The 27,661-nt window shown below is 63.7% G+C and overlaps 4 protein-coding genes across 7 annotated transcripts; 2 read left to right on the top strand and 2 right to left on the bottom strand.

Moving 5' to 3' along the window:
- The first annotated feature begins 3,552 nt into the window (after positions 1-3,552).
- Positions 3,553-15,377, top strand: SEMA3B (semaphorin 3B). 4 transcript variants are annotated; one of them, XM_086845303.1, is made up of 18 exons: positions 3,574-3,667; positions 10,476-10,603; positions 11,428-11,585; positions 11,665-11,727; positions 11,816-11,935; positions 12,010-12,103; positions 12,192-12,311; positions 12,623-12,768; positions 12,865-12,979; positions 13,057-13,126; positions 13,211-13,355; positions 13,464-13,683; positions 13,773-13,864; positions 14,039-14,080; positions 14,175-14,332; positions 14,444-14,499; positions 14,577-14,716; positions 14,815-15,376. In XM_086845303.1, exons 1-18 carry the CDS (start codon positions 3,663-3,665, stop codon positions 15,253-15,255), a joined length of 2,313 nt encoding a protein of 770 aa, XP_086701429.1. In that variant the 5' UTR covers positions 3,574-3,662; the 3' UTR covers positions 15,256-15,376. The 4 variants fall into 4 exon arrangements, with proteins under 4 accessions (XP_086701431.1, XP_086701429.1, XP_086701430.1 ...); XM_086845304.1 differs by lacking the exon at positions 3,574-3,667 and adding an exon at positions 4,139-4,212; XM_086845305.1 differs by having other exon boundaries at positions 3,553-3,667; positions 13,057-13,355; positions 14,815-15,377.
- Positions 15,378-16,484: 1,107 nt separating this feature from the next.
- On the bottom strand, positions 16,485-19,389 carry LOC111935315 (2'-5'-oligoadenylate synthase 1-like). Its single transcript, XM_023935693.2, has 6 exons — positions 18,425-19,389; positions 17,972-18,269; positions 17,717-17,892; positions 17,393-17,634; positions 17,172-17,307; positions 16,485-17,087 (listed from the first exon to the last, which is right to left on the bottom strand). Exons 1-6 carry the CDS (start codon positions 18,617-18,619, stop codon positions 16,584-16,586), a joined length of 1,551 nt encoding a protein of 516 aa, XP_023791461.2. The 5' UTR covers positions 18,620-19,389; the 3' UTR covers positions 16,485-16,583.
- Positions 19,390-21,618: 2,229 nt separating this feature from the next.
- IFRD2 (interferon related developmental regulator 2) lies at positions 21,619-25,367 on the top strand. The gene is made up of 12 exons (XM_086845296.1): positions 21,619-21,672; positions 21,801-21,917; positions 22,010-22,094; positions 22,226-22,350; positions 22,426-22,583; positions 22,819-22,869; positions 23,212-23,381; positions 23,495-23,600; positions 23,822-23,959; positions 24,095-24,223; positions 24,298-24,393; positions 24,538-25,367. Exons 1-12 carry the CDS (start codon positions 21,645-21,647, stop codon positions 24,616-24,618), a joined length of 1,284 nt encoding a protein of 427 aa, XP_086701422.1. The 5' UTR covers positions 21,619-21,644; the 3' UTR covers positions 24,619-25,367.
- Positions 24,724-27,567, bottom strand: LSMEM2 (leucine rich single-pass membrane protein 2). The gene is made up of 4 exons (XM_086845299.1): positions 27,407-27,567; positions 26,107-26,247; positions 25,814-26,023; positions 24,724-25,726 (listed from the first exon to the last, which is right to left on the bottom strand). Exons 1-4 carry the CDS (start codon positions 27,426-27,428, stop codon positions 25,590-25,592), a joined length of 510 nt encoding a protein of 169 aa, XP_086701425.1. The 5' UTR covers positions 27,429-27,567; the 3' UTR covers positions 24,724-25,589.
- Positions 27,568-27,661: the final 94 nt, after the last annotated feature.

The raw sequence follows: 27,661 nt of genomic DNA, 5'->3' as shown, positions 1-27,661 counted from the left end.
CCATGGGGCTGGGCCAGTCCCTGGGGCTGCAGGCTGGCTGGGGCCAGCTGGTTAGTGGCAGGAGGCCAGCACAAGCCCAGGGCACGTGCCATGGCCTTGCCTAGCCACCTCACATGTTTCCCCCACAGCCCAATTCCCTGAAACCTTTTCCCACCAGCGGAGCATGGTGCTTCACAGAAATCCCCCCGGCACCCTTCCCAGAGCCCCCCCCAGTCCCACCAGATGCCAGGGGGATAGCAGAGGCCAGCTCCAGTCCCATCCCCCTGGGCACATCCCACGCCACCCAAAGTCCTGCTACCCGCTCCGTGGCACTCCTGGGACTCCCACCCTGCCTGTGAGCAGCAGGACCCACCCGCCACCATCACTGGGCTTGCTGGGCTGCAGGAAGCACAGACGAGGGCTGGGATGGGTATGGGAAATGCCATCACCAGCAGCGGCGGCCACCGTGGCACGACGGTGACACCATACCAGGGTGGGGATGGGGATACGGGCCCCCAGCTGCCCTCCCGGCACCAGAGCTGTCCCTGGGAAGGTCAGGCCGTGGGTGCCAGGCCACGGGCGGCTGCTCCGGCTCCGCCGGTTCTGCCCAGAGCGCTGCCCGTTCCCGTTCTGCCGCCGGCAAGGTCAGCGCGGTGCCACGGCAGCACCGGTCCCCGCCGCTCCCGGTTCCCACCGGCTGGAGGGACGGGCGTGGCCTTGGTGACACCACACCACCCGCTGGGCATCGCCCGTGACTCTGCGGGACGGCGATGGCCCTGCCCCGAGCCCCGGCAGCGCTGCGGGCACCGGCGGCGCCGCTCCCCGGGCACCCTCTGCCGGCAGCCGGCGGCACAGCCCTGTCCCTGTCCCTGTCCCTGTCCCTGTCCCTGTCCCTGTCCCTGTCCCTGTCCCTGTCCCTGCCCCTGTCCCTGTCCCTGCCCCTGCCCCTGTCCCTGTCCCTGTCCCTGTCCCTGTCCCTGTCCCTGTCCCTGTCCCTGTCCGCTCTGCCCCTGCCCCTGCCCGCCCTGTCCCTGTCCCTGTCCCTGTCCCTGTCCCTGTCCCTGTCCCTGTCCCTGTCCCTGTCCCTGCCCCCGCCCGCCCTGTCCCTGCCCCTGTCCCTGTCCCTGTCCCTGTCCCTGTCCCTGTCCCTGCCCCTGCCCCTGTCCCTGTCCCTGTCCCTGTCCATGTCCCTGCCCCTGCCCCTGCCCCTGTCCCTGTCCCTGTCCCTGCCCCTGTCCCTGTCCCTGTCCCTGTCCCTGCCCCTGCCCCTGCCCCTGCCCCTGCCCCTGTTGGTCACTGCTACTGACCACTGACACTGACCACTGACACTGACCACTGCTACTGCCACTGCCACTGATCACTGCTACAGACCACTGACACTGACCACTGCCAATGACCACTGCCACTGACCACTGCTACTGCCACTGACCACTGCTGATCACTGCTACTGACACTGACCACTACTGACCACTACTGACCACTTCCACTGCCCACTGCCTTTGCCCGCAGCACACTGCCCGCCGTCTACACCCCGCCCACTGCCCGCGCTCCGCCCGCTCCCCACACCCTGCCCGCCCCTTGCCTGCCCACTGCCACTGCCACTGCCACTGCCACTGCCACTGCCACTGCCCACTGCCACTGCCCACTGCCACTGCCACTGCCCACTGCCACTGCCACTGCCACTGCCACTGCCCACTGCCCACTGCCCACTGCCACTGCCACTGCCACTGCCCACTGCCACTGCCCACTGCCACTGCCCACTGCCACTGCGACTGCCACTGCCACTGCCACTGACACTGCCACTGACACTGCCCACTGACACTGCCCACTGCCCACTGCCACTGCCCACTGCCACTGCCACTGCCCACTGCCACTGCCACTGCCACTGCCCACTGCCCACTGCCCACTGCCACTGCCACTGCCACTGCCACTGCCACTGCCACTGCCCACTGCCCACTGCCCACTGCCCACTTCCCACTGACCACTGCCACTGCCCACTGCCACTGCCACTGCCCACTGACACTGCCCACTGCCCACTGCCACTGCCCACTGCCACTGCCACTGCCCACTGCCACTGCCACTGCCACTGCCCACTGCCCACTGCCACTGCCCACACCCTGCCCACTGCCACTGCCCCTGACCACTGCCCACTGCCACTGCCCACTGCCACTGCCACTGCCCACTGCCACTGCCCACTGCCACTGCCCACTGACCACTGCCCACACCCTGCCCACTGCCACTGCCACTGCCCACTGCCACTGCCCACTGCCACTGCCCACTGACCACTGCCCACACCCTGCCCACTGCCACTGCCACTGCCCACTGCCACTGCCCACTGCCACTGCCCACTGACCACTGCCCACACCCTGCCCACTGCCCACTGCCACTGCCCACTGCCCACTGCCACTGCCCACTGCCACTGCCCACTGCCACTGCCACTGCCACTGCCCACTGCCACTGCCACTGACACTGCCACTGCCCACTGCCACTGCCCACTGCCACTGCCACTGCCACTGCCCACTGCCCACACCCTCACACCCCCTGCTTGCCCACGGCCCGGACCCTGCCCACGCCTGCCTGCCCCGTGCCTGCATCCAGCCTGGCCCCACTGGTGCTTCCCCAGCACCCACTGCTTTGTCACGCCCGTGTGACTCCAGCCCAGTCCCCCCAGATCTGTGTCCCAACAAGCCCTCTCCCCCCACTTGCACCCCAGAACTCTGCCTGCCCCTCTGTGGGACAGATCCAGTCCCTTAATCTATTCCATAGGAAGTGATGGCCATGCTGCCTGGCAGCTCTCCAGGGTGTCACCTGTTTCCTGAGGCCCCTGGCCACCCCAGTGCTTTCCATGGAGCTCAACACTGTGAGGTGCCCTGGGGCTTCGCCTGCCACCGCACGGCATGGCACAGCCATCCACTGTCTGTTCTGGGACAACACGCTAAGCGTCTGTGGTGCCACTGACATCCCAGGATCATGTTCCAGCCCCTCTCCATCTGCATGGTCACAGCTGCCAGGACGGAGTCTGGGGTCTGGCACAGTATAGGCAGGGTCTCTGGCTGTCCGGAGCCCACCCCACGGCAGGAGTGGCTCCGCTGGTGCCGGCTGCTTGGGCACAGATCCTCGTGTCTGGATGCTCTGCAGCCTCTGGCACAGCCGTGTCAGCACCTGGCCACTGTCACAGAAGAAAAACACATTCCCTTGCCTCCAGATGGAATTTCCTGTTTTGTTTTTTTATTAAAATGGTGCCCATTGCTTCCCATGCTGGCAGGCACTGCTGAACAGAGCCTTGCTCCCCTGGCTCTCTCACCTCATGCCCTCTTGGAGGGCAGATGGGCTGAGATCATCCTCTCCCTCCCTGGGCTTGTGCCCAGCCCAGCCTAGCACACTGTCCACTCTGTTCCATCCAGCCACCACTGGACACCCCAGCGTGTCCAGCCACAAGATGGACTTTCCTCCTCCCTCCTGCCCTGGCTGAGCGGCTTTTACTGCCATAGAGCCGCTAACTCCCCAGTTCCCAGGATGCCGGGAAGGCGAGAGAAGTCATGCGGCTCAAACCGCCCCAGCCCAGCCGAGAACTTGTTACACATTTACCCCACATTAATGAGGCGTCACCGGCTGCTCGGCCTTCGGACCGCAGGGATGTTCCACGGGCAGCCACCCGGCCCCACGGCAGCTATGGGGGTACCATGGGGTGAGTCCCCCCACAACGGGCACCATGGCAGCAGCCACATCCCTTCCTCCCCCTCCAGCCCTGCTGGGCTGGGCTTTGCAGGAGCAGATGAGGCACTGGGACGGAGATGAGAGCCTTCACCCTGGCACTCCTCCAAGGCAGGAACAGGACCGAGCAGGCAGGAACGGGTGCTTGGGGACATCGGGATGTACCGCGACTGCGATCGGGGTTCCTAGGCTCGCTCGCACCTCTCTTCCCTTTCCAGCGCAGGCAGAGGGGGTGGCAGCGCCCCAGAAAGCCCTGGGGTCCCGAGGGGCTGTTCCCAAGCGGCCAGCCAGGTCGTTGGGTGCAGAGGGAGGACACACGACACAGTTGCCTTTTGTTGGTGCCGGCCCCGGGAGCAGGGACCGGGGCTTTGCATCCCCTCCCTCCACCCCCGCCGCTGGCGGGGCTGGCGCCCAGCACCGGGGATTTGGGGTTTAAAGAGCAGGCGGCAGCCAGAGCCCCAGCTTACCCGCCGGGCGAGGAGGCAGGCGAGCTCCGGCAGAGCCCACGCACCATAGCAGGTGAGAAGGTGGATTTGGGGCACCGGGCTGGCCCAGTGAGGGGGCCGTGGCGTTGGGGGACTGGGGCGGTGGAGGTCCCTGGGAAGCAGTGAGCTCCCTGCCTCCCTGCAGTGGGTACCGGGCCCGGACGTGGTCCCGAGAGGGAAATGAAGGTATCATTGGGCATGTACCACCTTCTTGCTCCTGTCACCCCACAGCTGAGCAGGAACCCCTCAGCCCTGTCCCAGCAGGGGTGGCAGGGGTGAGCACCACCATGCTGGGAAGTTTCCCAGGCAATGCTCCTTCCCTGGGCACTGGTTTATGGGAAGGGGGCTCACCTGGTGGCCTCCCACCTGCTGCTCCTTCACAGTGCTCACTGACTCGGTCAAGGCAGGGTTTGCCCTGGCTGGCACCTGGTGAGCTCCGAGGCGATCGGGAAAGGGGTATCCTGAGGCTGGGCACGGGGCTGGGCAGGAGCGGGAGCTGGGCCAGCAGACAAGGCCCCATTGTGCCGTGCCGGGGCCGCTGGCTCGGCCATCAATAGCCCCATTATGCTCGGCGGCGGCCCCCGCAGCCTTCCCAGCCGGCACAGCCCCCCGGGAGCACCGTGGGAGGCAATCTGAAGTGGCTGTTGTGTTGGGGGGCCAGGGTGAGAGGAGAAGGGTGAGAGAAGAGGGCAGGGTGCCGGGACTCCACCACTGCCTGTCTGGGTGCTCCCAGGTGCCACCAGCTTTGGGGGAAAGATGCCCAAGATACAAAGCAGGAAGGGTCAGGGGGAGCAGCTGGACACCCCTGTCCTCATTTCCCCACCCTCACCATCCCAAAAGACATTGCCTGGGCCCGAGGTGGCCATGGCTGTACTGCTTTGCCCTGGGGCAGGGATGAGCAAGTGGGCAGTGAGGGGCTGACATCAGCCCTGGGTGTGGATGCAGCCGGGCCAGCAGGAGATGAATGGAACCGCGTGCTTCCTGACAAGACACACCCTGGCTAAAATTACTGACCCCATGGCAGGCACACCAGCCTATTTTTAAAGCCTAAAGAGCTGGATGCCTCTGGTTGGTGTGGCTCAGGGCAGGGCCAAAAGGACATGGGCTGGACAGCAGGCAGAGGAGCTCAGCCAGCATCTCCTACTGCCCTCCTGCTGGAGTGGGGAGAGTGCCACCTTGGATGGTGGCAGAAAGCCTGGGTGTCCTGCTCCTGCCCCATGTATGGTTTTGAAGAGCTTTGGTGGTTTTCAGTGCAAGGCATGTGGCCCCTCTGCCTGTCTCAGAACCTGGCTGCTGGCAGACACGAAGCCAAGGGCAAATGGTCACCTTGAGTCAGGAGGATATGATCCTATAAGGGTCCCTCCCTTTCCCTTTCCAAAAAGCCACTGTTCTGCACCTGGAGGATGGACATCCCCTTCTCCGTCACTCCCCCAAAGGGTCACCATGTACCCCATGGCTTGGTCCCACAGAAGGGACACATGATGGCAGCACCCCACAGCTGCTCAGGCACTGAGCTGCACACAGCACCTCCATCCCCTGGACAGCCCAGATCAGTCCAGCACAGGGTAGGGACAATTAAAAAGGGATTAGCTGGGCTACACCAGCATGGCAGTGCCGGGAGCCGGTACCTAATCCCAGCAGGAATGCACTGGGGCCGCAGGGGTCCCTGGTGCTGGGGTCTCACCAGCGTGCTATGGTGGGGGGTGGGCATAGGGTCAGAGTGGGTGTATCTACAGATAGGGTATGAAACTAGAGCTGGTGTCCCTCTGGGACATCGCCACCATGCAGTGCCGCAAGGATGCAGCCATCTCAGGCATGTTTCCTTGCTGCCAGCCAAGCCCTCACACTGGCACACTTGGGATGCCACAGGCTCTGTCCCCTGCCTGGCATATCCTTCCCCTGTACCGGGAATGTGGCATCCACACAAGGCCTGATGCCATCCCATGACCCAGCATTCTGGATGCACCACAGATGGATTCCCACAGCAGTCCTAAAGTCACATCTTCAGTGCCATCACAAACCACCAACAGTTTTTTGGGGTGTCCAGACCCAGGGGATACTAGTTTGAGCAGTATATCCCCTTGCCCAGGTCATGCGTGTAGGCAGGGGTGAGGATGTCACACTCCTCCCCTGCTGACAAGTTGGCAGTGTCACTGGCAGCGCTGGCAAAGGCCACCGTGCTGCACAAACCCATCCCTTGGCTGGGGAGCAGGGCCGTGCCACACCCATGTGTCACAGGGATGCCTATGGCACCAGCTGTCGTGACACAGCTCGCCTTGACCCTTGGGTTTTCCATGTCCTCAGCCATGATAGCTCCATCAGGGCAGAGGGAAGCTCTCTAGGCCCCAGGGACATGGGGGACCACCCAGTAGCACCCTTGGGGGAGTCACCCCACAGGTCCCCACAGAATCACGAGCGTTTCTTCTGGTGAGGTACCATTCCCGTTTGGGATGTGAGATTTGTACCCATCCTGAGGGCTAGCGGATGCCAGTCCTTCTCGGTACATACAGGGTATCCAGCAGCCGGTGGTGCTGGGCACGCATTCCATGATGGCACGGATTCATCCCGTGCCCTGCTGGCTCAGCCCCGGCACGGGAGATGCGGGAGCTTTGCCCGTGGCCCGCTGCCTCTCCGCCCCGGAGCCCTGCGGAGGTGGAGAGGAGCCGCTTCCTACCGCTGACACCGCTGGGGGCTCGGGCGCTGCCGGCGCAGCTACAGATGCTTGCCGGAGCCGGAACCGCCGGCAGGGATTTGGCCGAGGCAGCGATCCCTGGGTGCGGATCTGCCAGCGGCAGGGACGGGATCAAAGAGCGAAAGCGCCAGCACCTGCTGGTGCCGCCGGCAGTGACACCCCCGCTCTGGCGGGGAGCCAGGCCACCGGCACCCGGCTGTGAAACCTCCCGCGGGCTGGCACAGGGTGCGGGATGAGGGGTGCCAGTGGCGGTGCCCGTTCCAGATGGGAATCACCACCGTGCCCAGCGGCTGCGGTGCCTGCCAGGAGCACCCCGTGGGGCAGGAAGGGGTGGCCGGCGGCCGACGTGGCGCATCCCTCCCGCGCTGCTTTTTCCGGGATGGAAGCCCGGCCCTTCTGACGCTTGATGGTTTCTCCAGGCGGAGCCGCTGCCAGCAAGGTCCCCTCAGGGCTCCAGGGCTGGGGTGGTGGTGACGTCACCTGGTCACCTCGCCACGCTCGCCGGGAGTGGCGGTAGTTGGAAAAGTCCCAACTGGGTGAAGGGAAACTAAGGCACGGTGCTGGCATAGCACAGGAAGGTGCCCACTGAGCAGGGCTGGGCACGACATCCCTGTCCCCACCATCTCAGCGCCATCCAGGGACAGTAGGCACAGGGGCCATGCCCGTGTAGGGGCCACCCAGCGCAAAGTCCTGCTGGTGCCTGGACAAAGTCTTACAGCAGAGTAACCTCTGCGGTACCGGTGCCAGCTCCTCCTCTGCTGCCCCACCCGTCCCTTGGCTATCTCTGTTCTCACAAATCTGGGCTGGGCTGGGCTGGATGCCACTCAGCAATGTGGCGCAGTTAGGAGAGCAAGTGCTGGTGCTGGAACAGAGCCTGCCAGCGTGCCGGAGTACCAGGGCTGGCAGCACGAGGGTTACTGGCAATAGGATAAAAGGGCATTTCCCGGGCACCCTGCCTGGCACAGCTTCTGCCTACTGCTGGCCTGCCTGCCCGGCTCTGGCTTCCTGCTGAAATCATTGCCTGCCTCTGCCAGCTGCCTGTCTGCACCTGCACCTGACCTGCCTGCAGCCGCTGCTGGCGCCCACTGCCAGCCCACCTGCGCTCGCTGCCTGCTGGCACCCACTGCCTGCACCTGCCCGCACCCGCTTCTACCCGCGCTCCTTCCTCCCCTCTCGCCCTGCACCTGCCTCCCCACTCGTTCTGGACCTGCCTTCCTGGACTCCTGCACCCGCAGGTAGGGACAGTGAGGAGCACGGGGAGAACAAGGCAGGTGTGGTCCCCAAGGCAGCTCGAGTTCCCCCGCCCCGAGCCCTGCCCGCCGAGGCACGCGTGGCCCCGCTGCCGGCACCACTCGGCACTTGCTATTCTTGGCAGCGGCAGCTGGAAAATGGGAGGCAGCGGAGGAATTTTGTTTGCTCCGGGCTGGGCTCGGGCCAGACATCTGGGCTGCAGCTGAGCGGGGCGCGGGACCGTCCCCCCGTACCCCCGGTACGGCCCCGGCACCCTCCGGCACGGCCCCCACACCCGAACGGGCAAGGGCCTGTCCCGGCGAGGAGGGAGCCCCGCCGCCACTCCTGCGCTGAGCCACTCGTGAGCTGAGCCACTCGTGTGCTGAGCCACTCGTGCGCTGAGCCACTCGTGCGCTGAGCCACTCGTGCGCTGAGCCACTCGTGCGCTGAGCCACTCGTGTGCTGAGCCACTCGTGTGCTGAGCCACTCGTGTGCTGAGCCACTCGTGCGCTGAGCTTGGCATCCTCAGCTCTGCCCCGGGGGCAGCGGGGTCCCCGTGGGTGTCCCCGTGGGTGTCACCGCGAGCCACGGGGGCGGCAGCACGGGGGGTGTGTGAGTGGCCGTGGCTGTGTGTATGTGCGAGGGTGCCCGCGTGTCCGCCCGTGTGTTCGTACCCACGTGCGCGTGTCCCTGTGCGCGCCCCCGAGCCCGCCCCGCCCCGCCCCGCGGGGCCGCCCCGCTCCCTCCCGGCGGCCGCGGCGGGCGGGGCCGGACCGAGCCGAGCCGAGCCGAGCCGGGACACAGGTGGGTGTCGGGGGCCCGGCAGGGTACGGGGGTGGCCGGGGAGTGTCCCGGGATGGGGTTTGTGCGCTGTCGTCGGGGGGGCTGCCCGTGCTGGTACCGGGGGGCTCGCGGTGGGGTTCGTGTCCCCTCTGGCACCGGAGGGCTGGCGTCGGGCTTCGCCCGGGGAGATTCGCGGGCTGGGTCCGGATCTGCCAGGGTTGGCACCGAGGGTCTGTGGTGCTGCCGCTGCTGGCCGCCCGCCCCCCGGCCGGCTCCCCGTGCCAGCCGAACCAGAGCCACGCGGGTCCGCGCCCGGGGGTCTGTCCCGGCCGCTCGGCAGCCGAGGGCAGGGGGCAGCCCCCGTGCCCCGGCACGGCCCTGGCTGGCGGCAGCCGTCGGGGCTGCCAGAGCCCGGCGGGTCCCGCGCCTCATCCCGGCGCCTCTGTAAATGCCATTAGCGCCGACCGCCTTCGTGCCGGGACACCGGGCAGCCTTAGCCGGCACTGCGCCCAGCCGGGCCCCGTGCGCTGCCCGCTGCCTGCCCCGGGCTCACCTCCAGCGGCCAGCCTGGAGGGGCTGCCCTGCCCGCAGGAGCCCCTGTCCGTGCCATGGATATGGGACCCTCCCAGCTCAGGGAGGGTAGCAGAGCCTGCGGTGATTGCGCCGAGCCCCAGGGCTGTGCTGGGGCTTTGGTTGCCACCAGTGTCCTGGTGAGGCCACAGTGGCTGTGCCACGGGTGAGACCCACAGGGGCTGATGACCGGCATAGCTCAGTTTGTGCCTTGCACAGGGCACTGCAGCACGGCCAGGGGGCAAGGTGGGATCTGTTCTGGCACAGCGCCCTGATAACCATCACCTCCCTCTCCCCAAGGGAGAGCGTGCTGCTGCCAGAGGAGGACTTACCTACCTCGTGGTGGGCAACCATCAGTGTGGCAAACACACCAGCATGGGCCCCTCCGGGTATTGTGGGCACCTGTTTAGCCAGAGCCCGCCCAAAATCCTGCTCCCATTTGCCTGGTGATACAAGAAAGGCTGGGGGCTAACAGTGGGGCTCTAGCAGTGGGGGAAACTGAGGCATATGACCCCATGACTACCATCATGGACAACTTGCCCAGTGCTCAGGAGCCCACTGACTGCCCAGGGTGCCCTATTATATGGCTGTCGCCACTTCGGTGTTTGCTCTGTCCTTGTCCCCATTCCTATAGGACAGCTCTGTGCTTGCAGGCAGGAATGGCAGAGCCCAGCACAATCCTGCTGCTGGGCTCAGACAGGCATGGGCAGGGCTGGATGCTGCTTGGCTGGGCTGCCTCTCTTTCCCCACGGGCAGGAGCAGGAGGGGTGTTTCCGAAGCCCATTATGTTTGAGGTTGGATTAATGGGGGCTTAAAAATAGGGAGGGATGTGCCTGGCTCACATCCCCTGCAACTGCCAGGTTGAGCCCAGTGGGGAATCCCCTCATGCCATGCCTGGAGTTGCCCTATGCCGATGCTCAGGGCTCTCCAGACTCCGTTGGCGGCATCGGGGAGGGCTCGTGGTCTGGGGGCTGTGGGGAGGGGGCTGTAACCCGAGCTGAGGTCTTGTTTCTCTGCCCCAGCCGCGGCGCCACCAGCCAGACCCCGGCCATGAGCCACACGCTGCTCCTGCTCCTGCTTCTGCTGCGCGGCCTCGGCGCTGGCCGCCCCCCAGCCGCTGCCACCCCCCGCCTCAAGCTGTCCTTCCCCGGTGAGCATGGGACACGGGCAGGGTGGGGGGCGTGGGTCAGGTGTGGCTGCACTGGTTACGTGTCAGCAGCACCCAGCATCATCCCGAGGGATGGGAGTATCCTGGGGGGCAGCCTGGTGCGAGGGGTGCAAAACCCCGGCACCGGCACATCCCCAGCACTGCTGCTGCCCTCCCCACGGGCTAGCAGGTCTTGGTACTGGCTGCCATGTTCCTTACCTGATGCCAGCCCCTCCGGGGCCACCTGCCTGTCCTTGGGACCTCACTCCCAGCATGTGCTGGCTCAGGCGCCCCTGTCCTGCGTGCACCATGGTGGCACTCCCTAGCCACAGCTGTGCCACGCCTGTTGGGAATGTCGTGCCAGCTGGGGAGCTGAGCCCCGAGTGGCCGCTCCACGGGCTCCAGCTCGGCGCAGGGGGCTTTGTCCAGCGGCAGGTCTCAGCAAGAGCTCTCCTCCCAGCCTGACAAAGGGCTGTTTGTTCCCGCCACGGTGGGATTAGCTCTGCGGGGCAGGGAGTGGCCCCTTCTCCCCGGCTGCCGGGTGAGCGGTGCAGAGATGGGTGCCCAGGGGCACAGGAATCGTTTCTGAGTGGTTTGGGGGTGAGTCTCAGGGGACACAGGGGTGGGTGTGGGGCTGGCATGGGGATGAATGCTGGACAGACAAGGGCTTGGTGAACCTAGTCAAGCCAGTGGGACAGGTTTGGGGGAGGGGATGGCATGGCAGGGGGCTGTGGCCTGACCCGGGCAGCCTCGGAGCGTGTCCCAGGCGGTGGAGATGGACAGGCAGTGGCGGGGCCGGGCTGAGCAGTGCCGGTGGGTCCCGGCAGAGCTGCGGGCTCGCCATGGGCTGCGCCTTTTCTCGCTGGAGCACTCCTGCTGCTACGAGGCCCTGCTGCTGGACGAGGAGCGCGGCCGTCTCTTTGTGGGCGCCCAGAACCACCTCCTGTCTTTGGCCCTGGATGACATCAGCCGGCGGGATAGGAAGGTAACGGGGCCGGGGGGACATGCTGGTGGGGCAGTGCCCGTGCACCAAGTGCTGTGAGCATCCCCTTTTCCACTCACAGATCTACTGGCCGGCTCCCGTGGAGTGGAGGGAAGAATGCAACTGGGCCGGCAAGGACATCACTGTGAGCGATGGGGCGTGTTGTGGGATGGCAGGACTGTGCCAGGGACCTGCCCCAGCACTACCTCACCCTTCATTCCCTCCATCCCTAGGCTGAGTGCATGAACTTTGTGAAGATCCTGCACCCCTACAACCGGACCCACCTGTACGCCTGTGGCACTGGTGCCTTCCACCCAGTCTGTGCCTTCGTCGAGGCTGGCCAGCATGCAGAAGTGAGCTTCCCCTAGCACCACCACAGCCCCCAGCTGCTGCCACCTGCCCATCTCCCATTCTTACCCCTCTCCAGGAGCCTGTTTTCAAGCTGGACCCGCGCCACACTGAGGATGGCAAGGGGAAGAGCCCGTATGACCCCCGGCATACAGCCGCCTCTGTCCTTGTGGGTAAGGGCATTCTGAGCCTGCTACTGGGTGCAGCGTGGCACAGGGGTGCCGGGGGGTCCGCTGTAACGCTTCCCTCGGTGCCTGCCAGGCGAGGAGCTCTACTCTGGGGTGGCCACCGATCTGATGGGCCGTGACTTTACCATCTTCCGCAGCCTGGGCCGACGTCCCTCCATCCGCACGGAGCAGCATGACTCTCGCTGGCTCAATGGTCAGTGCTGGGGACTGGGAGGGTGGGGGGCGGGGGGGACCACTGGCACCCTGGCACAGCAGTGCTGCTGCCTGGAGGTGTCAGGGCAATGATTCCCTCAGGCTCAGATGTACATTGTCCTTCACTGCCTCCAGAGGATGATTTCAAGGGTTTCTGTGTCCCCACCAATGTCTGGAGGGAATCTCATCCTCACTCTGCCTCTGCTCTGCAGCTGGGCAGGGCTGGTTCTGCACCCTCCCCTGGGACCCCAACAGTCCCTGGGGAGCAGAGTTAGTGGAGGCATTGGAAGCACCACCCCTCTCTGTCCCCAGAGCCCAAGTTCGTGGCCGTTTTTTGGGTGCCAGAGAGTGAGGACCCCGACGATGACAAGATCTACTTCTTCTTCCATGAGATGGCAGTTGAACGGCAGCAGGGGCTGGGCAAGACCAGCTTTGCCCGCATCGGCCAAATCTGCCGGGTGAGAGCATCCACGGGCAGGTGGGCTGAGGGTCGGGGTGCCCAGGGGTGCCGCCTGCTGCTGCTGCTGACACCGGTGTCCTCCTTTCCCTGGCAGAATGACATGGGCGGGCAGCGCAGCCTGGTGAACAAGTGGACGACATTCCTGAAGGCTCGGCTCGTCTGCGCCGTGCCAGGACCTGACGGGACAGACACCCACTTTGATGAGCTCCGTGAGTAAACTGGGATGCGACTCCACCAGTGTAGCCGTGGGCAACACTGGCAGCACTGATGCCTTCCCTGCTTGCAGGGGATGTTTTCCTGTTGCAGACAAGAGACAAGCGCAACCCTCTGGTCTATGCCATCTTCTCCACTTCCAGGTCAAGCCCCCTCCCCAGTACCCTGCACATACCCAGTGGTGCCCCCCTTGCCTCCTCACATCTTTGCCCTCTCTCTCCCACCAGCTCTGTTTTCCAAGGCTCAGCTGTCTGTGTCTACACCATGGCTGACATCCGACGGGCTTTCCTGGGCCCCTTTGCACACAAGGAAGGTCCCAACTACCAGTGGGTGTCATACCAGGGGCGTGTGCCATACCCCCGCCCAGGCATGGTACGTGGTGTGGGGCTGTCCTGGCTGGTGCCACCAGTGGGATGCTACTGCCTGGGGTTGGGGCAGTGGGGTGTGAGACCCTGCTTAGCCAGTGCTGTCTCCCTGCAGTGCCCCAGCAAAACCTTCGGCACCTTCGGCTCCACCAAGGACTTCCCAGACGAGGTGATCCAGTTTGCCCGTCACCACCCACTGATGTATAACCCTGTCTTGCCCCATGGCCAGCGTCCCCTCTTCCTGCAAGCCACCGTGCCCTACACTTTCACCCGCATCGCTGTGGACCGTGTCACCGCTGCTGACGGCCAGTACGATGTCCTCTTCATTGGCACAGGCATGTAGTGACCCCAGGGATGGGGCAGTGAGGGAAAGCAGGGGGATGTTGGGGCTGGGACCCGTGGCCTCACCCCTCCCTGCCTGCAGATGTGGGCACAGTGCTGAAGGTGGTCTCAGTGCCCCAGGAGAGCTGGCACCGCATGGAGCCGCTGCTGCTGGAGGAGCTGCAGGTCTTCCAGGTGAGGGTCAGGGTTCTGCATCCCACCAGTCAGACTTCCCCGCAGCACCCCATGTGCTGTCCATGCTCTGGGTTGTGCCAGGGCACTCCAGCTGCCAGGCTGTGGAGCCAGGAGTTCCTGGCATACCCGGGTTCCCCCATGTGCCCTTAACTCCTGCCCATGCTCTGCCCACAGGATGCCTCCCCCATCACCAGCCTGCAGCTCTCCTCCAAGCGGGTAAGGGGGGATCTCTGGGCATTCCTATGCCCACCGTGGCTCTGCCTAGCCCTGTGCCACAGCACGGGAGTGCTCAGCTCTGCTCTTTCCCCAGCACCAGCTCTATGCTGGCTCAGCCACGGCGCTGGCCCAGCTGCCCCTGCACCGCTGCGGTGCCTACGGCAAAGCCTGTGCCGAGTGCTGCCTGGCCCGGGACCCGTACTGTGCCTGGGATGGCAACACCTGCACCCGCTACGTGCCCAACACCAAGAGGTAGGTGCCGTGCCAGGGTGCAGTGCTGGGGCAGGCAGCCTGCCCCGAGGCCATGGTGAGGAGCACAGATGATGCTGCTGCAGCCCCTGCTCCTCCATCACCTTCCCTCAGGCGTTTCCGCCGGCAGGACGTCCGCAATGGGGACCCCAACGTGCTTTGCTCTGAAGGTGAGCTGGGACCCGGCTAGAGTCTGGGGGCCAGCCCTGCCATGGTGGGGGGCTGAAAGCCAGGCTGTGTCCCGCAGATCCCAGGCGGGACACCGTCCCCCAGAAGCAACTCTACGGGGTGGAGGGAAGCACCGTCTTTCTGGAGTGCATCCCCAAATCCCTGCAAGCCCACATCCTCTGGACACACCAGCGCACCCCGAATGATCCCCAGCGTGAGGTAAGCTCTCCCTGGGCAGGGAGTGCCGGTGGGACTGTGCCGTGCCGTGCCGTGCCGTGCCGTGCCGAGCCGCCCGCCCATGCCCACGGCTGCTGCAGGTGCGGATGGACGAGCGGGTGGTGCGGACGGAGCGGGGTGTCCTGCTGCGCAGCGTGCAGCGCGCCGACGCCGGCCTCTACCTCTGCCACGCCACCGAGCACGGCTTCACCCAGCCCCTGCTGCGGCTCTCCCTCGAGGTGATCGGCGCCTGGCAGGCCACGGGCGTGGCATCTGCCGGAGACCCCCAGCTCGCCGCCGGCATCCCCGGCCGCAAGGTCTGGTACCGGGACTTCCTCCAGCTGGTGGAGCGCCCGCCGCTGGCAGCCACGGACAAGGTGTGCCAGAGGCTGTGGAGCCAGGGAAGAGCCCCTGCAGCGGCCCGCGCTCCCGCCGGGCCCCCCGGGCGCGGGCAGGGTGCGGAGGCGCGCAGAGCCCGCCGGCGGCGCACCCACGAGGGGCCGCGGGCCGAGCGGGGCCCCCGCAGCGCATCCCCCTGGTGACCCGGGGGTCGGCCCCGGGCGCCGGGCTCTGCCTAGGAGCGGGGCCGCAGGTGGGGCACAGCCTCGGCCGCTCTGCCGGCAGCACTGCGGGGGCACTGGCGGGGGGCTGAGGCTCCGGGGCCGCAGGAGGGCAGCCGGGCTGAGCAGCCCCCCGAGGGGCTGCCGACTGCCCTTGCCACCGGCTCCAACACCGGTGGGGACCCAGCCGGCTGCCGGCATCGCAGAGTCACCGAAATATTTATTAACGACTGTTACGATGAATGTAAACCTGCAGGGCCAGGCAGTGCCCCCACCCCAGCACGGCACTGCGGGAGGACGGCACGGCAGGGTCACGCTCGGGTCCCAAAAGGGCTACAGGCAGGAGTGGGAGCACGGAGGGGCAGGACAGGCTCTGGTGGGACCAGGGGCCCAGCAGGAGGAGGGGGGGCACAAAGGGGCACAAAGGGGGGGGGGGCATAAAGGTGGCACCCACCGCCCTGGGTGTAGAAGAGTGGCACAGGGGACCTTGTACTAATTGAGCACAATAAAGCAGATTCAGCTGCCCAGGGTCGTGCATCTGACCCAGAGCCCCAGGAAGCACTCGGGGGGCAACCCAGTGCCCCACCACACTGGCATCCCAAGCCTAGAGGGGTGGGATGTTCAGCAACACCGGAGGGCTGAGGGGAGACAAGACTTGCAGGGACATTGCCAAGGTTGATGGGTTTCCCCCAGGCTTCCAGCTCCCCGTGCTTTCAGCTCCACTTTGATTTCTGGAAGATGAAAACCAAATTTCCCCAGTGCCAACGGGCAGCAATTGAGGCAGTGACCGAAGGTGACCTCGGAGTCTGCTGCCTCCTGCTGTCTGCGCTGGCATCAGGACCCTTGGTGGCACTGGCCACATCCCACGGCCTCTCGTGACACCATGCTACCAGCACAAACCATGTCCCAGCACTGGCTGCACCCCAGCCTGGACACTTGAGCCCCCAGCACGAGCACAGGCAGGCAGTGGTGCAGGCAGAGAAAGGAGCTGGTTTTTTCTCCTGAGGTCCAGCTGGCAGCAGGCTGGCATCCCTGACCCCACCAAGCACCCTGGGCTCAAGGAGCACTACTTCACTGCGCCTCTGTGTCCCTGTGCCATCCCAGCAGCTTGTGGCATTGAGGTGCCCCCTCATTCCAAAGGCTTGGTGACCCCAACCCCTTTGACCACCCCATGTGGCACCTGTCGCTGTCCCCAACAGAGCAAGCAGCACAAGGATCTACAACGTATTTATTTCCAGCATGACAGGAGGGCACACAGGGGCATGGGCTGGTGCTGAGGGAAATGCTCAGGAGTTCAAGCAGGCAGGGAACTAGGGGAACTGGAGGTCTGCACCCCCCCGGAGCCGCAGGAGCATGAAGATGGTGCTCATGGGCTTGACGTCGTAGTGCGCCAGCGTGTGCTGGTCCTCCAGCTCCCTGGAGCCGTAGGTCAGGCGCTGCTCTTTGGCAGAAGGCCCTTGCCGGGCCTGGATCTGCTCCTTCAGCTGTCGGACCGTGTCGGTGGGCAGCACCGTGTAGGTAGTGGTCCGATTCTTATCATCCTTGACCAAGACCTGCATCTTCTGGGGCTCAGTCTGCAGCAGCACCAGCGTGGTGCTGTAGAAGATGCCGTATGTGGCCAGGGTATCGCAGTCCTGTAGGATGATGCTGCTTCTGCCTGACTCCTGCTGTGCCAGCCGCTGTGTGTATGTCGGGATGCCCCAGTTCTGCTGGATCATCTCCTTCAGCTGCCCAATGGTGGTGTAGGGGCTGACACACCTTGTCAGTTTGATGCCTGACAGCTGCACCACCTCGATGGTCACGGGCCGGGCTGGCTGCAGGGACAGGAGAGCGAATGGGCAAAGACAGCAGGGGTAGGGCTGGGGGAGTGTGATGCTCACGGGCTCAGGCAGCCTTACCTGCACATTCCAGGGCTGGACATTTGCAAGGCAGGGCAGTGAGCAGCAGTAGCTGGCAGCTGCCTCTGCCATCACGTCCCAGTTCTTGTCTTGGCCCAGGATCCCCGTGGGGTCAGCAGGGTCCAGGATGACAGGGCTGCAAACACAGAGTGGGCATTGCTGTCAGTCCCTGGCAGTACCATGGGGCCAGCAGGGACAACCCTCCTGGGCACAGTCCTCACCGGGATCTGCATAGCAACCCCTTGACATGGGCACCAATCTCTCTGTGCTGGAGCGAGTAGTACTTCTCCCAGTAGATGCAGATCTCCCGGTGCCGGCACAGCAGTTCCAGCACCGTGCGGAAGCCCTGAGCTGTGTCAAAGTAGTCACAGGAGTCTGTGCCTTCCTCCCAGGCATAGATGGTCAGCAGCTCCAGGGCATATTTAGGGGGCAGGTCCACATTGGGGTACTGTGGATTCAGCAGCTGGAGAGAAGACAGAGATGGGGGTGAGAGCTGGCTGGGACGGGTGTCTATTGGGAACTGGGAAAGTTGGGCAGCCCCTCACCTCCTTGTACCAGTGCTTGACCAGGCGCAGGAGGTTCTTCAGCTTGGCAGGACAGCGTTTCACAAACATTTTCTGCAGCTCAGTGAAGCAGGGGGAAAACTCCCCAGGGTGTCTGGAGGCATACAGGAGCCTCACATACACTTCTGGATTTGGTGGGGCATCCTGGGTCACTTGCCCTGTGGAGTGAAAAGGAGGGTGAGAGCCATCCCATCACTGACACCACTGCCTGTCCCTGTGCCAGCCTGCAGCCCTTACCCAAAGCATCATAGGCAGGCAGGATGTCCATATCAGTGGACTCTTCTTCTGTCTCCTTGGAGGACAGAGTAAGGCTGAGGGAGCGCGGCATGTTGTCAGGACCCTTGTACCTGGGCTCACTGATGAACACATCAAACCGCAAGCTCTCCCTGCAGGCCTTCAGCCTTTCCTTGATCAAATCCAGGATATCCTTTCGGTTCATTTTCTGATCCTCATAGCTGAGGAAGCAGCTGAGGAAGAGCACCACATCAGCATCAGAGTTTTTCTTCAGAGCTGTACCCTTTCCTGTTGATCCACCCTGCAGAGAGAGACCCTGCCTGCTCAGCACCACTTGGTTGCCATCACTCCTGGAGCTGCCAAGGGAAACTGAGGCAGGGCGGGAGATGGAGTATGGGACAGTGGAAAGGGTGGCAGCAGGGGTGGCAGCTGGCCCCCAAGCCAGGCAGCACTCACCTTGACGGTCTTTTGGACGCGGATTTTACCCCCAAAGCAGGTCGTCTTCAGGAATTCACATATTCGCCCCACTGTGTCCTTCACCTGCTTGGAGAAAGCTGTGCTGGGCTGCAGGGTGTCCATGATCCAGCTATCCAGGTTCTTGGTGGTTACTGTTCTCAGTCCACCCCCGGATAGCAGCTGGCTCCATTCCATGCTGACAGGTGTGTCTCTTCCTTTGCCCTTTTCTGACTTGCTGCTTCCTACGTCTATCCCTGCCTGCAGCTCCCTCCTCCCCCAGCCTGCTCCCGTCTGCAGCAGCTTTTAAACCTTCCCGGGCCACCGCCCCGATGCGTCACCGCCGGGAACTTAAGGTGGTTCCAGGTGGTTCCCACGAGATCCCCCGGGTGTCTCTGGTGCCACCGCTGCGGGGGCTGGGAGGGGGCAGGAGCGGCTGCGCGTCACCCTGGCATCCAGCTGGGGTGGTGGTGGCACACAGGCAGCTGGCCAGGCTCTGGGGTGCTGCGGGACCTCATGGCCCCGGTGCTTTCGGTGACACAGGGTCTCTCGCTGGTGCCCAGGACAAAGGCAGAGCCCCACCGCAGGCACCAGTCCCCTGCTGGGGGCTCAGGTGTCCGAGCTGGGGCACAGGCGGTGCTGGGACACCTGGGACATGCTGTGCCATGGTGTCACCACGGGCAATGGGATGAGGCTGTCACCGGTGTCAGCAGATGCCCTGGCATCACTGTAGGCAGTGAGATGCAGACATAACCAGTTTCACCGTGGGTCCTGGTGTCAACACCGTCAGTGGGACACAGCTGATGCCAGCCCAGCATCACCAGGGAGGCTGGTGCCCTCCCTTGCCGTGCGATGCAGCGGTGCCAGCATCACCAGAGCCCTGGGTGGCCCTTGCTCCCGGGAGCAGGAGGCAGCGGATAGGATCCGTAGCGTGTTGAGGTCCGTGCTGCCTTAAGATGGGAAAATGAGAGTTTCAGTTTCTGTTTCGGACGCAAGTTCAGTTTCTGGCTCTGCCGAGCTGGAAACGAAACTGCAAAGGATCGATCCCGCTACTGCCCTCCTGGCCCGAATAAAGTGGGAAGAGCCAAATAACAGAAACTCACACTCGGGAACTCGGCGCAGGGCCAGGAGGATGGGCTGGGGCTTCTGTAGGCAGAAGGGGAGTGTGCTCCTGGGAGCAGGGGCTGGCAAGAATGGGAAGAGGAAGAGGATAGGGAATAGGGACAGGAGGAAAAAGGGGAAGGAGACAGGCAGGGGCTGGGGAGAGGGAGGAAGAGAGGGAGGGACAGGGATAGGGACACGGATGGGGCAGGCAAAGATCAGCAGCAGGGACAGGGATACGAGTAGGAGTGAGATAGGGTCCATTTGGGGTCAGGGACAGAGATACAGACCGGGCAGAGGAGACATGGTCAGGGACAGGGATATAGTCAGGAGCAGGGACAAGGACAGAAGTAGAGATAGTGGATATTAGGAAAACGTTTTTTATGGAAAGGGTGATAAAGTACTGGAATCATCTGCCTGGGGAGGTGGTGGAGTTAGGGTTAGGTTAAACACATCCCTGGATGTGTTTAAGAAAAGTCTGGATGTGGCACTCGGTGCCATGGTCTAGTTGAGGTGTTAGGGCATGGGTTGGACTCGATGATCTTAGACGTCTCTTCCAACCCAGTGATTCTGTGATTGTCAGCAGCAGCAGCAAATGGCCAGGTCAAGGATGCAGGCAGGAGCAGGGGTAGGTGTCCCCTTGGTGCTGGGTGACAACAAGGCAGGGGTACAGGCAGGGCCAGGGATATTAGGAGAGGCAGGGAGAGGAGAAGCACTGGGGACAGGGTTAGAGGCAGGGGCAGAGCTGTAGGCAGGGACAGGTGTCATGAGCATTTCACACCTGGCCAGTGCAGCCTGAGGAGCAAGACCAGGACACAAAGATGAGCATGACAAGAGACATTCTTTATTCACACCTGGGGGTTGTCCCAGCCAAATCGAGGCATATGTGATTCACATGTGACTCTTGTACCGTTCAAGTGTCAGGGTACAGGAAGGCTCCACCAATTCCCTGCTGTCCCCATGGCTTTGTTACGCCAGTGCAATTATTTTGCTTTGGCATCCTTCTCTCCTCGTTCTGGAGTCAGTTTCACTGCCTCAAGGGGTACTTATCTATGAGGCCAGATGATAGGAGGGTCTCAGGGAGGTGTTGGAGGGCCCAGGCTGCAGGCCTTATCTGCCAGCCTCCCCAACCACAGCTATGCAGTGTACAGTGTAACAGGGATAGATCTTAGTAAAGGCCAAATAATTTCATACTAGAAAAGCTAGTTGGTACTTTACTTAGGGAATGAGATTTTCCTAATGAGATGCAGGCAGGGACAGGGACAGAAGAAGGGATATGGGCAGGGATAGTGAGACGGAGCCAGGAAACAGACAGGGGCAGGGAGAGGGGCAGGGATATGCAGAAAATCACATTAGGAAAAGCCAGTATCCATAAATGAGACAGAGAAGTCCTGCAACTTTATTCAAACAAAGGAAGAGACCCCACTGGTCCATACCCCCATAGACTTTTGGACGAGGCAGCCTCCTTTTATCCTAACTCCCGGCCACACTTTGCCCTCTTCCTTTCCCCATTGCCTGAGGTACTAGGAAGGTACAGCCTCCCCGAACCGACTATCACATGTTCCACCCTTCAACATGTCATTTTCCCCTGAAGTTCAGAAGTTCAGGCCATCTGAGTTCTGCAATAGACTTTGTGCCGATTCATTTGCCTATTGCCTAAAAGTTCAGGAATTCAAATTGTAGTCATAATGTCTGGGCTCTGTACCAAACATGTGTGGCTTGAGGTTAGTAGAGACATTAAGACCCATTTCAAAGACACGAACCCTCATTTCTCCTAAAGACCCTCACCCATCGAATTGTTTGTAAATACATCAGTACACATCTTTCCTATCAGGGATGAAGATAGCGTCAGGACAGGGAGAGAGGCAGAGATACGGGCAGGGATACTGAGCGACCGAGGGTGCAAATAGCGCCTGGATAAGGAGAAATGCAGAGAGAGGGTCAGAGAAACGGGCAGGGAGACCGGCAAGAACAAGAACAAGAACAGGGACAGGGACGGGGACAGGGACACGGGCTCGGGCAGGTCCCACGGCGCATGCGCAGAGTGTGGGGGCGCTCTCGGGGGCGGGGCGGGGGCGGGGCCTCCCGGAGGGGCGGGGCGCGGGGTGCGCGCGCGCCGGCCATGCCGCGCTCCCGCCGCGCCGCGCGCCGTGAGTGGGGGGGGCCCGGGTGAGGGGAGCGGGGGGCCCGGGTGAGGGGAGCGGGGGGCCGGGACCGCGCTTGCCATGGCCGGGCTGGCAGCGCCGCGCTCACACGAGTCTGCTCCGCACCCTCGCAGGCGGCACCGGCAGCGCCCGGGCGAGCTCGCCCTGCAGCGAGGAGGAGGCCGGCAGCGAGGTGCTGAGCCACTGCAGCAGTGCCAGCGAGAGCGCCAGCCCCGCCGACGAGGGACCAGGTGAGCCACGCGCACCCCATGGTGACCCCCACGTGGGTCGCCGTGTCCCCCGCCCTCGGGCTCCCCGGCTTCACGTGGTGCCGCCCGGGCAGGGAGCGAGGCGGCGAGTGAGCAAGGCCAGGAGGAGGAGGTAGAGGACAGGCTGAAAGAGCACATGGACAACCTCCAGGACAAGAGGTGAGGAGCGGCTGTCACCCCCGCGGGCGCTCCGGGCACGCTGCCCGCCCCTGCCAGCGCTGCCAGCCAGGGGCAGGGACGTGCCCCGTCCCGGGATACCCCAGCCCGTGACGTCCCGCGGTCTCTCGCAGCGCCAAGGTGCGGCAGGCAGCACTGCGGAGCCTGCGCCTGGCCCTGGCCTCCAAAACCCTGTCCGAGTTCCTGCTGGAGCGCCGCCTCACGCTCACCGACTCCCTGGAGAAGTGTCTCAAGAAAGGTCAGGGTGCAGGCGGGCGGGGGGCGGCGGGACCGCTGAGCCGTGTCCGAGCGAGGTCTTTCGTGCTGCCCACAGGTAAAGGGGAGGAACAGGCGCTGGCGGGCACCGTCCTCACCCTCCTCTGCCTCCAGATGGGCTCTGGCCCGGAGGGAGAAGAGGTGTTCCACAGCCTGAAGTCCCTGCTCGTCAGCGTCCTGACAGACAGCACAGCTAGCCCCAGCGCCCGGCAGAGCGTAAGGCCTGGCCCCTTTCCTCCTGGGGACACCTCCATAGTGGGGAGAGCCCGGGCCATTAATGCCTTTGGGAGCCCCTGCAGTCCTGGGAGGGTGGCAGGATTGGGTGCTATGGAATGTGGTTGGGCAAAGCAGGGGCAGCCCAAAGTGGCTGCCCCTTGGCTGGGTGCTGGATCAGGCCCGGCATGATCCAGCCAGGCTGATCTGACTGCATTTCCCTCACTTCCCTTGCCAGTGTGCCACGGCCCTGGGCATGTGCTGCTACATTGCTGCTGCTGACCTCGAGGTAACTGCACCTGGGTGTCATCCATACCCCCTGCAAGAGGGCACCCAGGGGCTGCCATGCCACCTGCCCTCAGCCCACAGTGCCAGGGCAGCCTGGAGCTGAGCTGGAGTAGGGGTACAGGGACATCAGTGACAGCCCAGGCCCCTTCCCTGAGCAGCCTGGAGCTGGACTGGGGGGAGGCCTGTGTTGCAGAGATGTGGTGTTGTGTGTAGAGTAGCCTCTCCTGCTCCAGGGGGCTCCTGACACCCCTTGGCATGGTGGGTCCCTTTGGTCCCCAGTGCACAGTTCACTGTGGCATCTTCATTGCAGCTCTGGTCTGACTGGCAAGTTTCTCTCCTCCAGGACCTGGTATCATGCCTGTCCTGCTTGGAGGGCATCTTCAGCCCTACCAGCACAGGCGAAGGGGGCTCAGCACCTGCCCAGCATGGGCCTCTGCACTGCAGTGCGCTCCAGTCGTGGTCCCTGCTCCTCACCATTTGCCCCCCCTCCCACCTCAGGAGCATTTTGGACAAGTGAGTGGGGTGTGGAGTGAGTGGAGGCTGGTGTGGGGCAGCCAGCTGCAGAGCAGGGAGCCCCTGGGGCAGTGCTTGGCCTCCCTGACTGCCCTCTTGCCTCCCTGTCCCAGTCGCTGGCTGCAGCTGCCCCCACTGCTGACCAGCAGCAGCGTTGCCCTGCGCATCCTGGCTGGGGAAACCATTGCGCTGCTCTTTGAGCTGGCCCAGGACCTGGAGGTAAGGCATGGGCTGTGGCAATGGGAGCAGTGGGTGGGCAATAACCAGGCAGCAGGGAGGGAGCTGCTGTGACACCCTGCCCAAGCCCCAGCCAAGCTGGCATTGACCAGCGTCACCAGCAGGTGCCCAAGCAGAGGGGCTGATCCCAGTGATCCCACAGCCCTGTTCTGGCCATGGCAGTGCCTGGAGCTCATCCTTCTAAACCCCTTGCTTTTTGGCAGGAGGACTTGTGCCACCAAGATATAGAGTTCCTGTGTACCCAGCTCAAGGTCCTGGCTACTGAGAGCAGCAAGTACCGAGCCAAGACAGACCGACGGAGGCAGCGATCCATCTTCCGGGACATCCTGCGTTTCATTGAGGTACCAGAGCCTGGTGATGCCCTGCCCTGCCACTGTGTGGCTGCTTCCCAGCTGCCCAATGATTCCTCTCTGGAGAGCCAGGGGACACACTGGACTGCTGCCCAGGTTATCACTGATGCCCCTCTCTTTGCTCAGAGTGGGGAGTACCAGGAGGAGACCATCCGATTTGGCCTGGAGTGCATGTACCTGGACAGCTGGGCACGCCAGCGCACCTACCAAGCCTTTAAGGAGGTGCTGGGCTCTGGCATCTGCCACCACCTCCAGGTAGGGGCTGGGCAGGTGCACCAGAGAATGCTGGGCTGGTGCTGATGGGTGTTGACAGAGCCCTGCTTTCACAGAACAATGAGCTGCTACGGGAGATCTTCAGCCTCGGGCCCCCCTTGGTGTTGGACGCGGCTGCTCTGAAAGCCAGCAAGGTCTCCCGCTTTGAGAAGGTGAGTGCCACCTCCCAGATTTGTGCCCTCAGTCCCCTCCTCTGTCACTGTGGGCTCCAGCTGAGTGCCTGAGTGTGGTAGGCACTGCTGGGGAGGTGGGCAGAGGGGCATCCCTAACTTACCTCTCCTTCCATCTCCTTCCAGCACCTCTACAACTCAGCTGCCTTCAAAGCCCGCACGAAAGCCCGGAGCCGCGTGCGGGACAAACGGGCAGATGTGCTGTGATGGGCAGAGGGGGGCAGAGCCCCCAGCCCACCTGGACTGCAGACCCAGCACTGTGAGGGGAAAGTGCCCCCAGCCCTCGGGCTTTTATTCATGTACAGCAGAGTATTTAATGTCTGGAGCTGCCCCAAGCGGGGGGCTGCCCCCTCTTTTATTTTTTTAACCAAAAAAATAGGAAGGATAAAAGAAGAGCAGAGGGAGGTGGTGTCGTGCTGCCATGTGCCTGCTCTATGGCTGGGGATCCATGTGGCACGGTGGGAGGGGGTCTCACCCAGGTTCCTGCAGCCCTTTTCAGTGGCAGGGCTCATGTACACCCTCCCCAGTCCTGCAGGGGCACCAGGGTGGCCTGGCACAGCCTGAAGTGTGGGTGGGAGGGCAAAGCTGTGCAGGGCTGTGGAGCAGCTGGTCCTAGTGTCTGTGCCTGTGGCAGGAGCATTCTCCCTGCCCTGCCATGCTGGGTATAGCCCCTGCCTCCCCAGCTAGGCTGGCATCAGCGATGGTGGCAGAGCGGTGTGGAGTGGTGAGCTCTGCCCAACCCTGCCCAACCCTGCCAGCTGCCCACCCTCAGTCCTTTTCCAGCCAAATGCTTTATATTAAATAGTAATATTGTGGGAAATTAATTATGGGGGGGGTGGGGCACTGCCCAGGCGGGCATGGGGCCATGCCAGTTGGCAGTGCCTGCCTGGGAATGTATCTATCATGGTGATTTTCTAAGACTTTGATTGTAAGAGGTAATTAAAAGGCTAACTGAAGTATGCCTTCTGCCTTGTTAAGAGGAAGGGCTGTCACTGGGGCGGATGCAGGTCCTTACAGCCCAGTTTCTTTCACAGCCTGGGACAGGGGCCAGGATTGCCCCTGTGCCCCAAGGGGCGATGCTGCCAGGTCTCAGCAGGTAAGCCTGCTCACTCCCCCCTCCTGCCCTTCGGTGCCCCTTCCTGTAGTGGCCCGGAGCCCATGGTGGGACCAGGGGCAGCTCAGCGGTGCCCACCAGGCTGGGCACTGGCATTGAGGCGAGCCCAGAGCTGCCTGCTGGCTGCCCGCAGCTGGTGCACGGCGTCCTCCTGGCTCTCCAGCCACTGGGCCAGCGCCCTCACCGACTGGCTCTGCAGGACTGCCGGGAGAGAATGGGGACGTGCTGAGGGTGGGCAGTTTGGCCACCACAGTTCCCCATCTCCCCACCCTGCCCAGTGCCACGTACCACTCAGGTAGATGGCCAGTGTGGCCAGGACCAGGCTCGACAGTGCCAGGAGCGCCAGCAGGGCCAGCAGCAGGGGGTGGCCAGGGCCGAGGCAGGGGCAGGGGCTGGTGGGGGGCACAGGGCGCAGGGTGGGCAGGAGCGGCGGGGGCACGGGGGACACGGGCCGAGGTGGGGGCTGGCGCAGGCTGCTGGAGGGAGCTGGGCCATTGCCTGCAGGCAGGGAAGAGAAGGGGTCAGAACCTGGCCACAGGCACAGCCGGGGCTTGCACAGCTCCCCCCAGCAATGCTCTCACCCTCCGTGCCCTTGTGCCCGCCCGAGGCCCAGTACAGGTCGCTGATGGACTCCACGGGACGCAGGCTGATGGCTCCAGACTCGCTGCTGTCGGGGTCCCCAGGCTCTGCTGGCGCAGCACCCTCGGCCCTTCCCATGCTGTCTGCTGGAGCAGAGGCAAAGGGTCAGCCTGTGCCCTGCCCACCTGTCCTGGGCACCCCTGTGGGACCAGAGCCCTGCCGGGGGGGGGTCTCAGCCTTGGCAGCCCAGTGCTGCACCAGGGCAGGCAGCTGAGTTTGGTGTCACTTTGGCACAGTCCTGCAGCCACAGTGGGCAAGCACTGACTGTGCCCCCCGGCCACACCGCTGTCATCGGAGCAGTTAGCGGGTGCCTGGTGGCCATGATCCCAGAGCCTTGTTAGTGGGGCTGGAATCTGGCCCTGGCTTGGGGGCAGGAATGTGGCACCCCCCAGGCAGGATAGCCCAGGCACTGTGGGACTGGCTGAGGCTGCAAGGGCCAGCTGGAAGCTGGTGGGCAGGTGCAGGGCAGTGCCAGTCTGCGGTGTGGCCCAGCTTGCTTTGCAGGTACTGTGCTGCTTGGGAGTGCACAGATGGAGATGTGGGGTGTATGCTGTGCCAGGGGCCCCTGGTGCCCATTGCCCTAGTGAACACGTCACTTGTGACTGAGAGGGCTTTTTGGAAGTAGGCATTGCTCCAGCACTGTTTTGGGAAGCAACCATGCCTGCATTGGGGTAGAGGAAAAAGATTATTTTCTAGGTGTTTGTGTGCTTTTGAGCAGTGGGCAGGGCCCACGCACTGTGCCCTTGGCAGAGCAGGGCAGGCTGGCGCTGTGCCCACTCCCAATCCCTCCCGGGGTCAGTGGCGTGTCGCAGGGCAGCGTGGCGCCGTGCTGCTGCTGACCAGACTGTGTGTCACCCACAGAGCTGGCAGGCTCAGGGTTGGGGGGCCTCAGCTGGTACCCAGGGTCCCCTCAGACCCTCCCCATGGCCAGGGACTGCTCCACAGGTTCCCACATCACCCCTGCACCCACTTGCCCCCGGTGGAGGGAGCACAGCTGGTCGCATAGGTTTGGTGAGAGGGCTGTGCCCAACAGCTGCCTGCACCCTCCCCAAACCCTGCTGCCCTACACCTGCTGCCCTCCAGGACCCCCTTCTTCCCTGGGCAGGCATCTTTGCCCACAGCCCCCATGGCAGAGGGCACCATCTGTCCATCTGCTTCCATCCCAACCCCAGAGCCTCGCATCGCCCAGTGTCCCCTGGGGTGCTAGAGCCCCACCAGCCCCAAGCCCACTCCCCAGTGTACCTTCTGCAGCCTCCCTGGGCATGGCTCCCTGTGCCCTGCACCCGGGCAGCGTGAGCAGGCAGTGAGGTGGTGCAGGGCCCCGAGGAGCTGGGCACTGGGTTCCTGGTGCGCCAACTGCGCCGCTTAAAATAGGACAGTGAGAAACACGGTTGGGGGGCGATAAAAATAGCTATGGGGAGGGGGGCCTGGTGGCGTGGTCAGGGCTGCTGGCAGCACAGTGCCAGTGGCAAAGGGACAGCGGGTTGTGGCAGTGCC

This window comes from Cyanistes caeruleus, chromosome 11 (genome assembly GCF_971803275.1).
Source record: "Cyanistes caeruleus chromosome 11, bCyaCae1.hap1.1, whole genome shotgun sequence".
NCBI lineage: Eukaryota > Metazoa > Chordata > Aves > Passeriformes > Paridae > Cyanistes > Cyanistes caeruleus.
Note: the sequence above shows the minus strand (reverse complement) of the source record. Positions and strands in the feature narration are given on the sequence as shown.

Bases quoted from the DNA above. Each gene is read 5' to 3' on its own strand.
- SEMA3B (XM_086845305.1), top strand. The intron at 10,604-11,427 runs GTGAGCATGGGA...GGGTCCCGGCAG, and splicing joins CCTCAAGCTGTCCTTCCCCG to AGCTGCGGGCTCGCCATGGG. The intron at 14,333-14,443 runs GTAGGTGCCGTG...ACCTTCCCTCAG, and splicing joins TACGTGCCCAACACCAAGAG to GCGTTTCCGCCGGCAGGACG.
- LOC111935315 (XM_023935693.2), bottom strand. From the start codon at position 18,619: ATGGAATGGAGCCAGCTGCTATCCGGGGGTGGACTGAGAACAGTAACC. The intron at 18,270-18,424 runs GTGAGTGCTGCC...CTCTCTCTGCAG, and splicing joins GCGTCCAAAAGACCGTCAAG to GGTGGATCAACAGGAAAGGG. The intron at 17,893-17,971 runs GTAAGGGCTGCA...TTCACTCCACAG, and splicing joins GCCTGCCTATGATGCTTTGG to GGCAAGTGACCCAGGATGCC.
- IFRD2 (XM_086845296.1), top strand. From the start codon at position 21,645: ATGCCGCGCTCCCGCCGCGCCGCGCGCC. The intron at 22,095-22,225 runs GTGAGGAGCGGC...GGTCTCTCGCAG, and splicing joins GACAACCTCCAGGACAAGAG to CGCCAAGGTGCGGCAGGCAG. The intron at 22,584-22,818 runs GTAAGGCCTGGC...TTCCCTTGCCAG, and splicing joins GCCCCAGCGCCCGGCAGAGC to TGTGCCACGGCCCTGGGCAT.
- LSMEM2 (XM_086845299.1), bottom strand. From the start codon at position 27,428: ATGCCCAGGGAGGCTGCAGAAG. The intron at 26,248-27,406 runs GTACACTGGGGA...CTGCTCCAGCAG, and splicing joins GCCCAGGGAGGCTGCAGAAG to ACAGCATGGGAAGGGCCGAG. The intron at 25,727-25,813 runs GTACGTGGCACT...CTCTCCCGGCAG, and splicing joins ACTGGCCATCTACCTGAGTG to TCCTGCAGAGCCAGTCGGTG.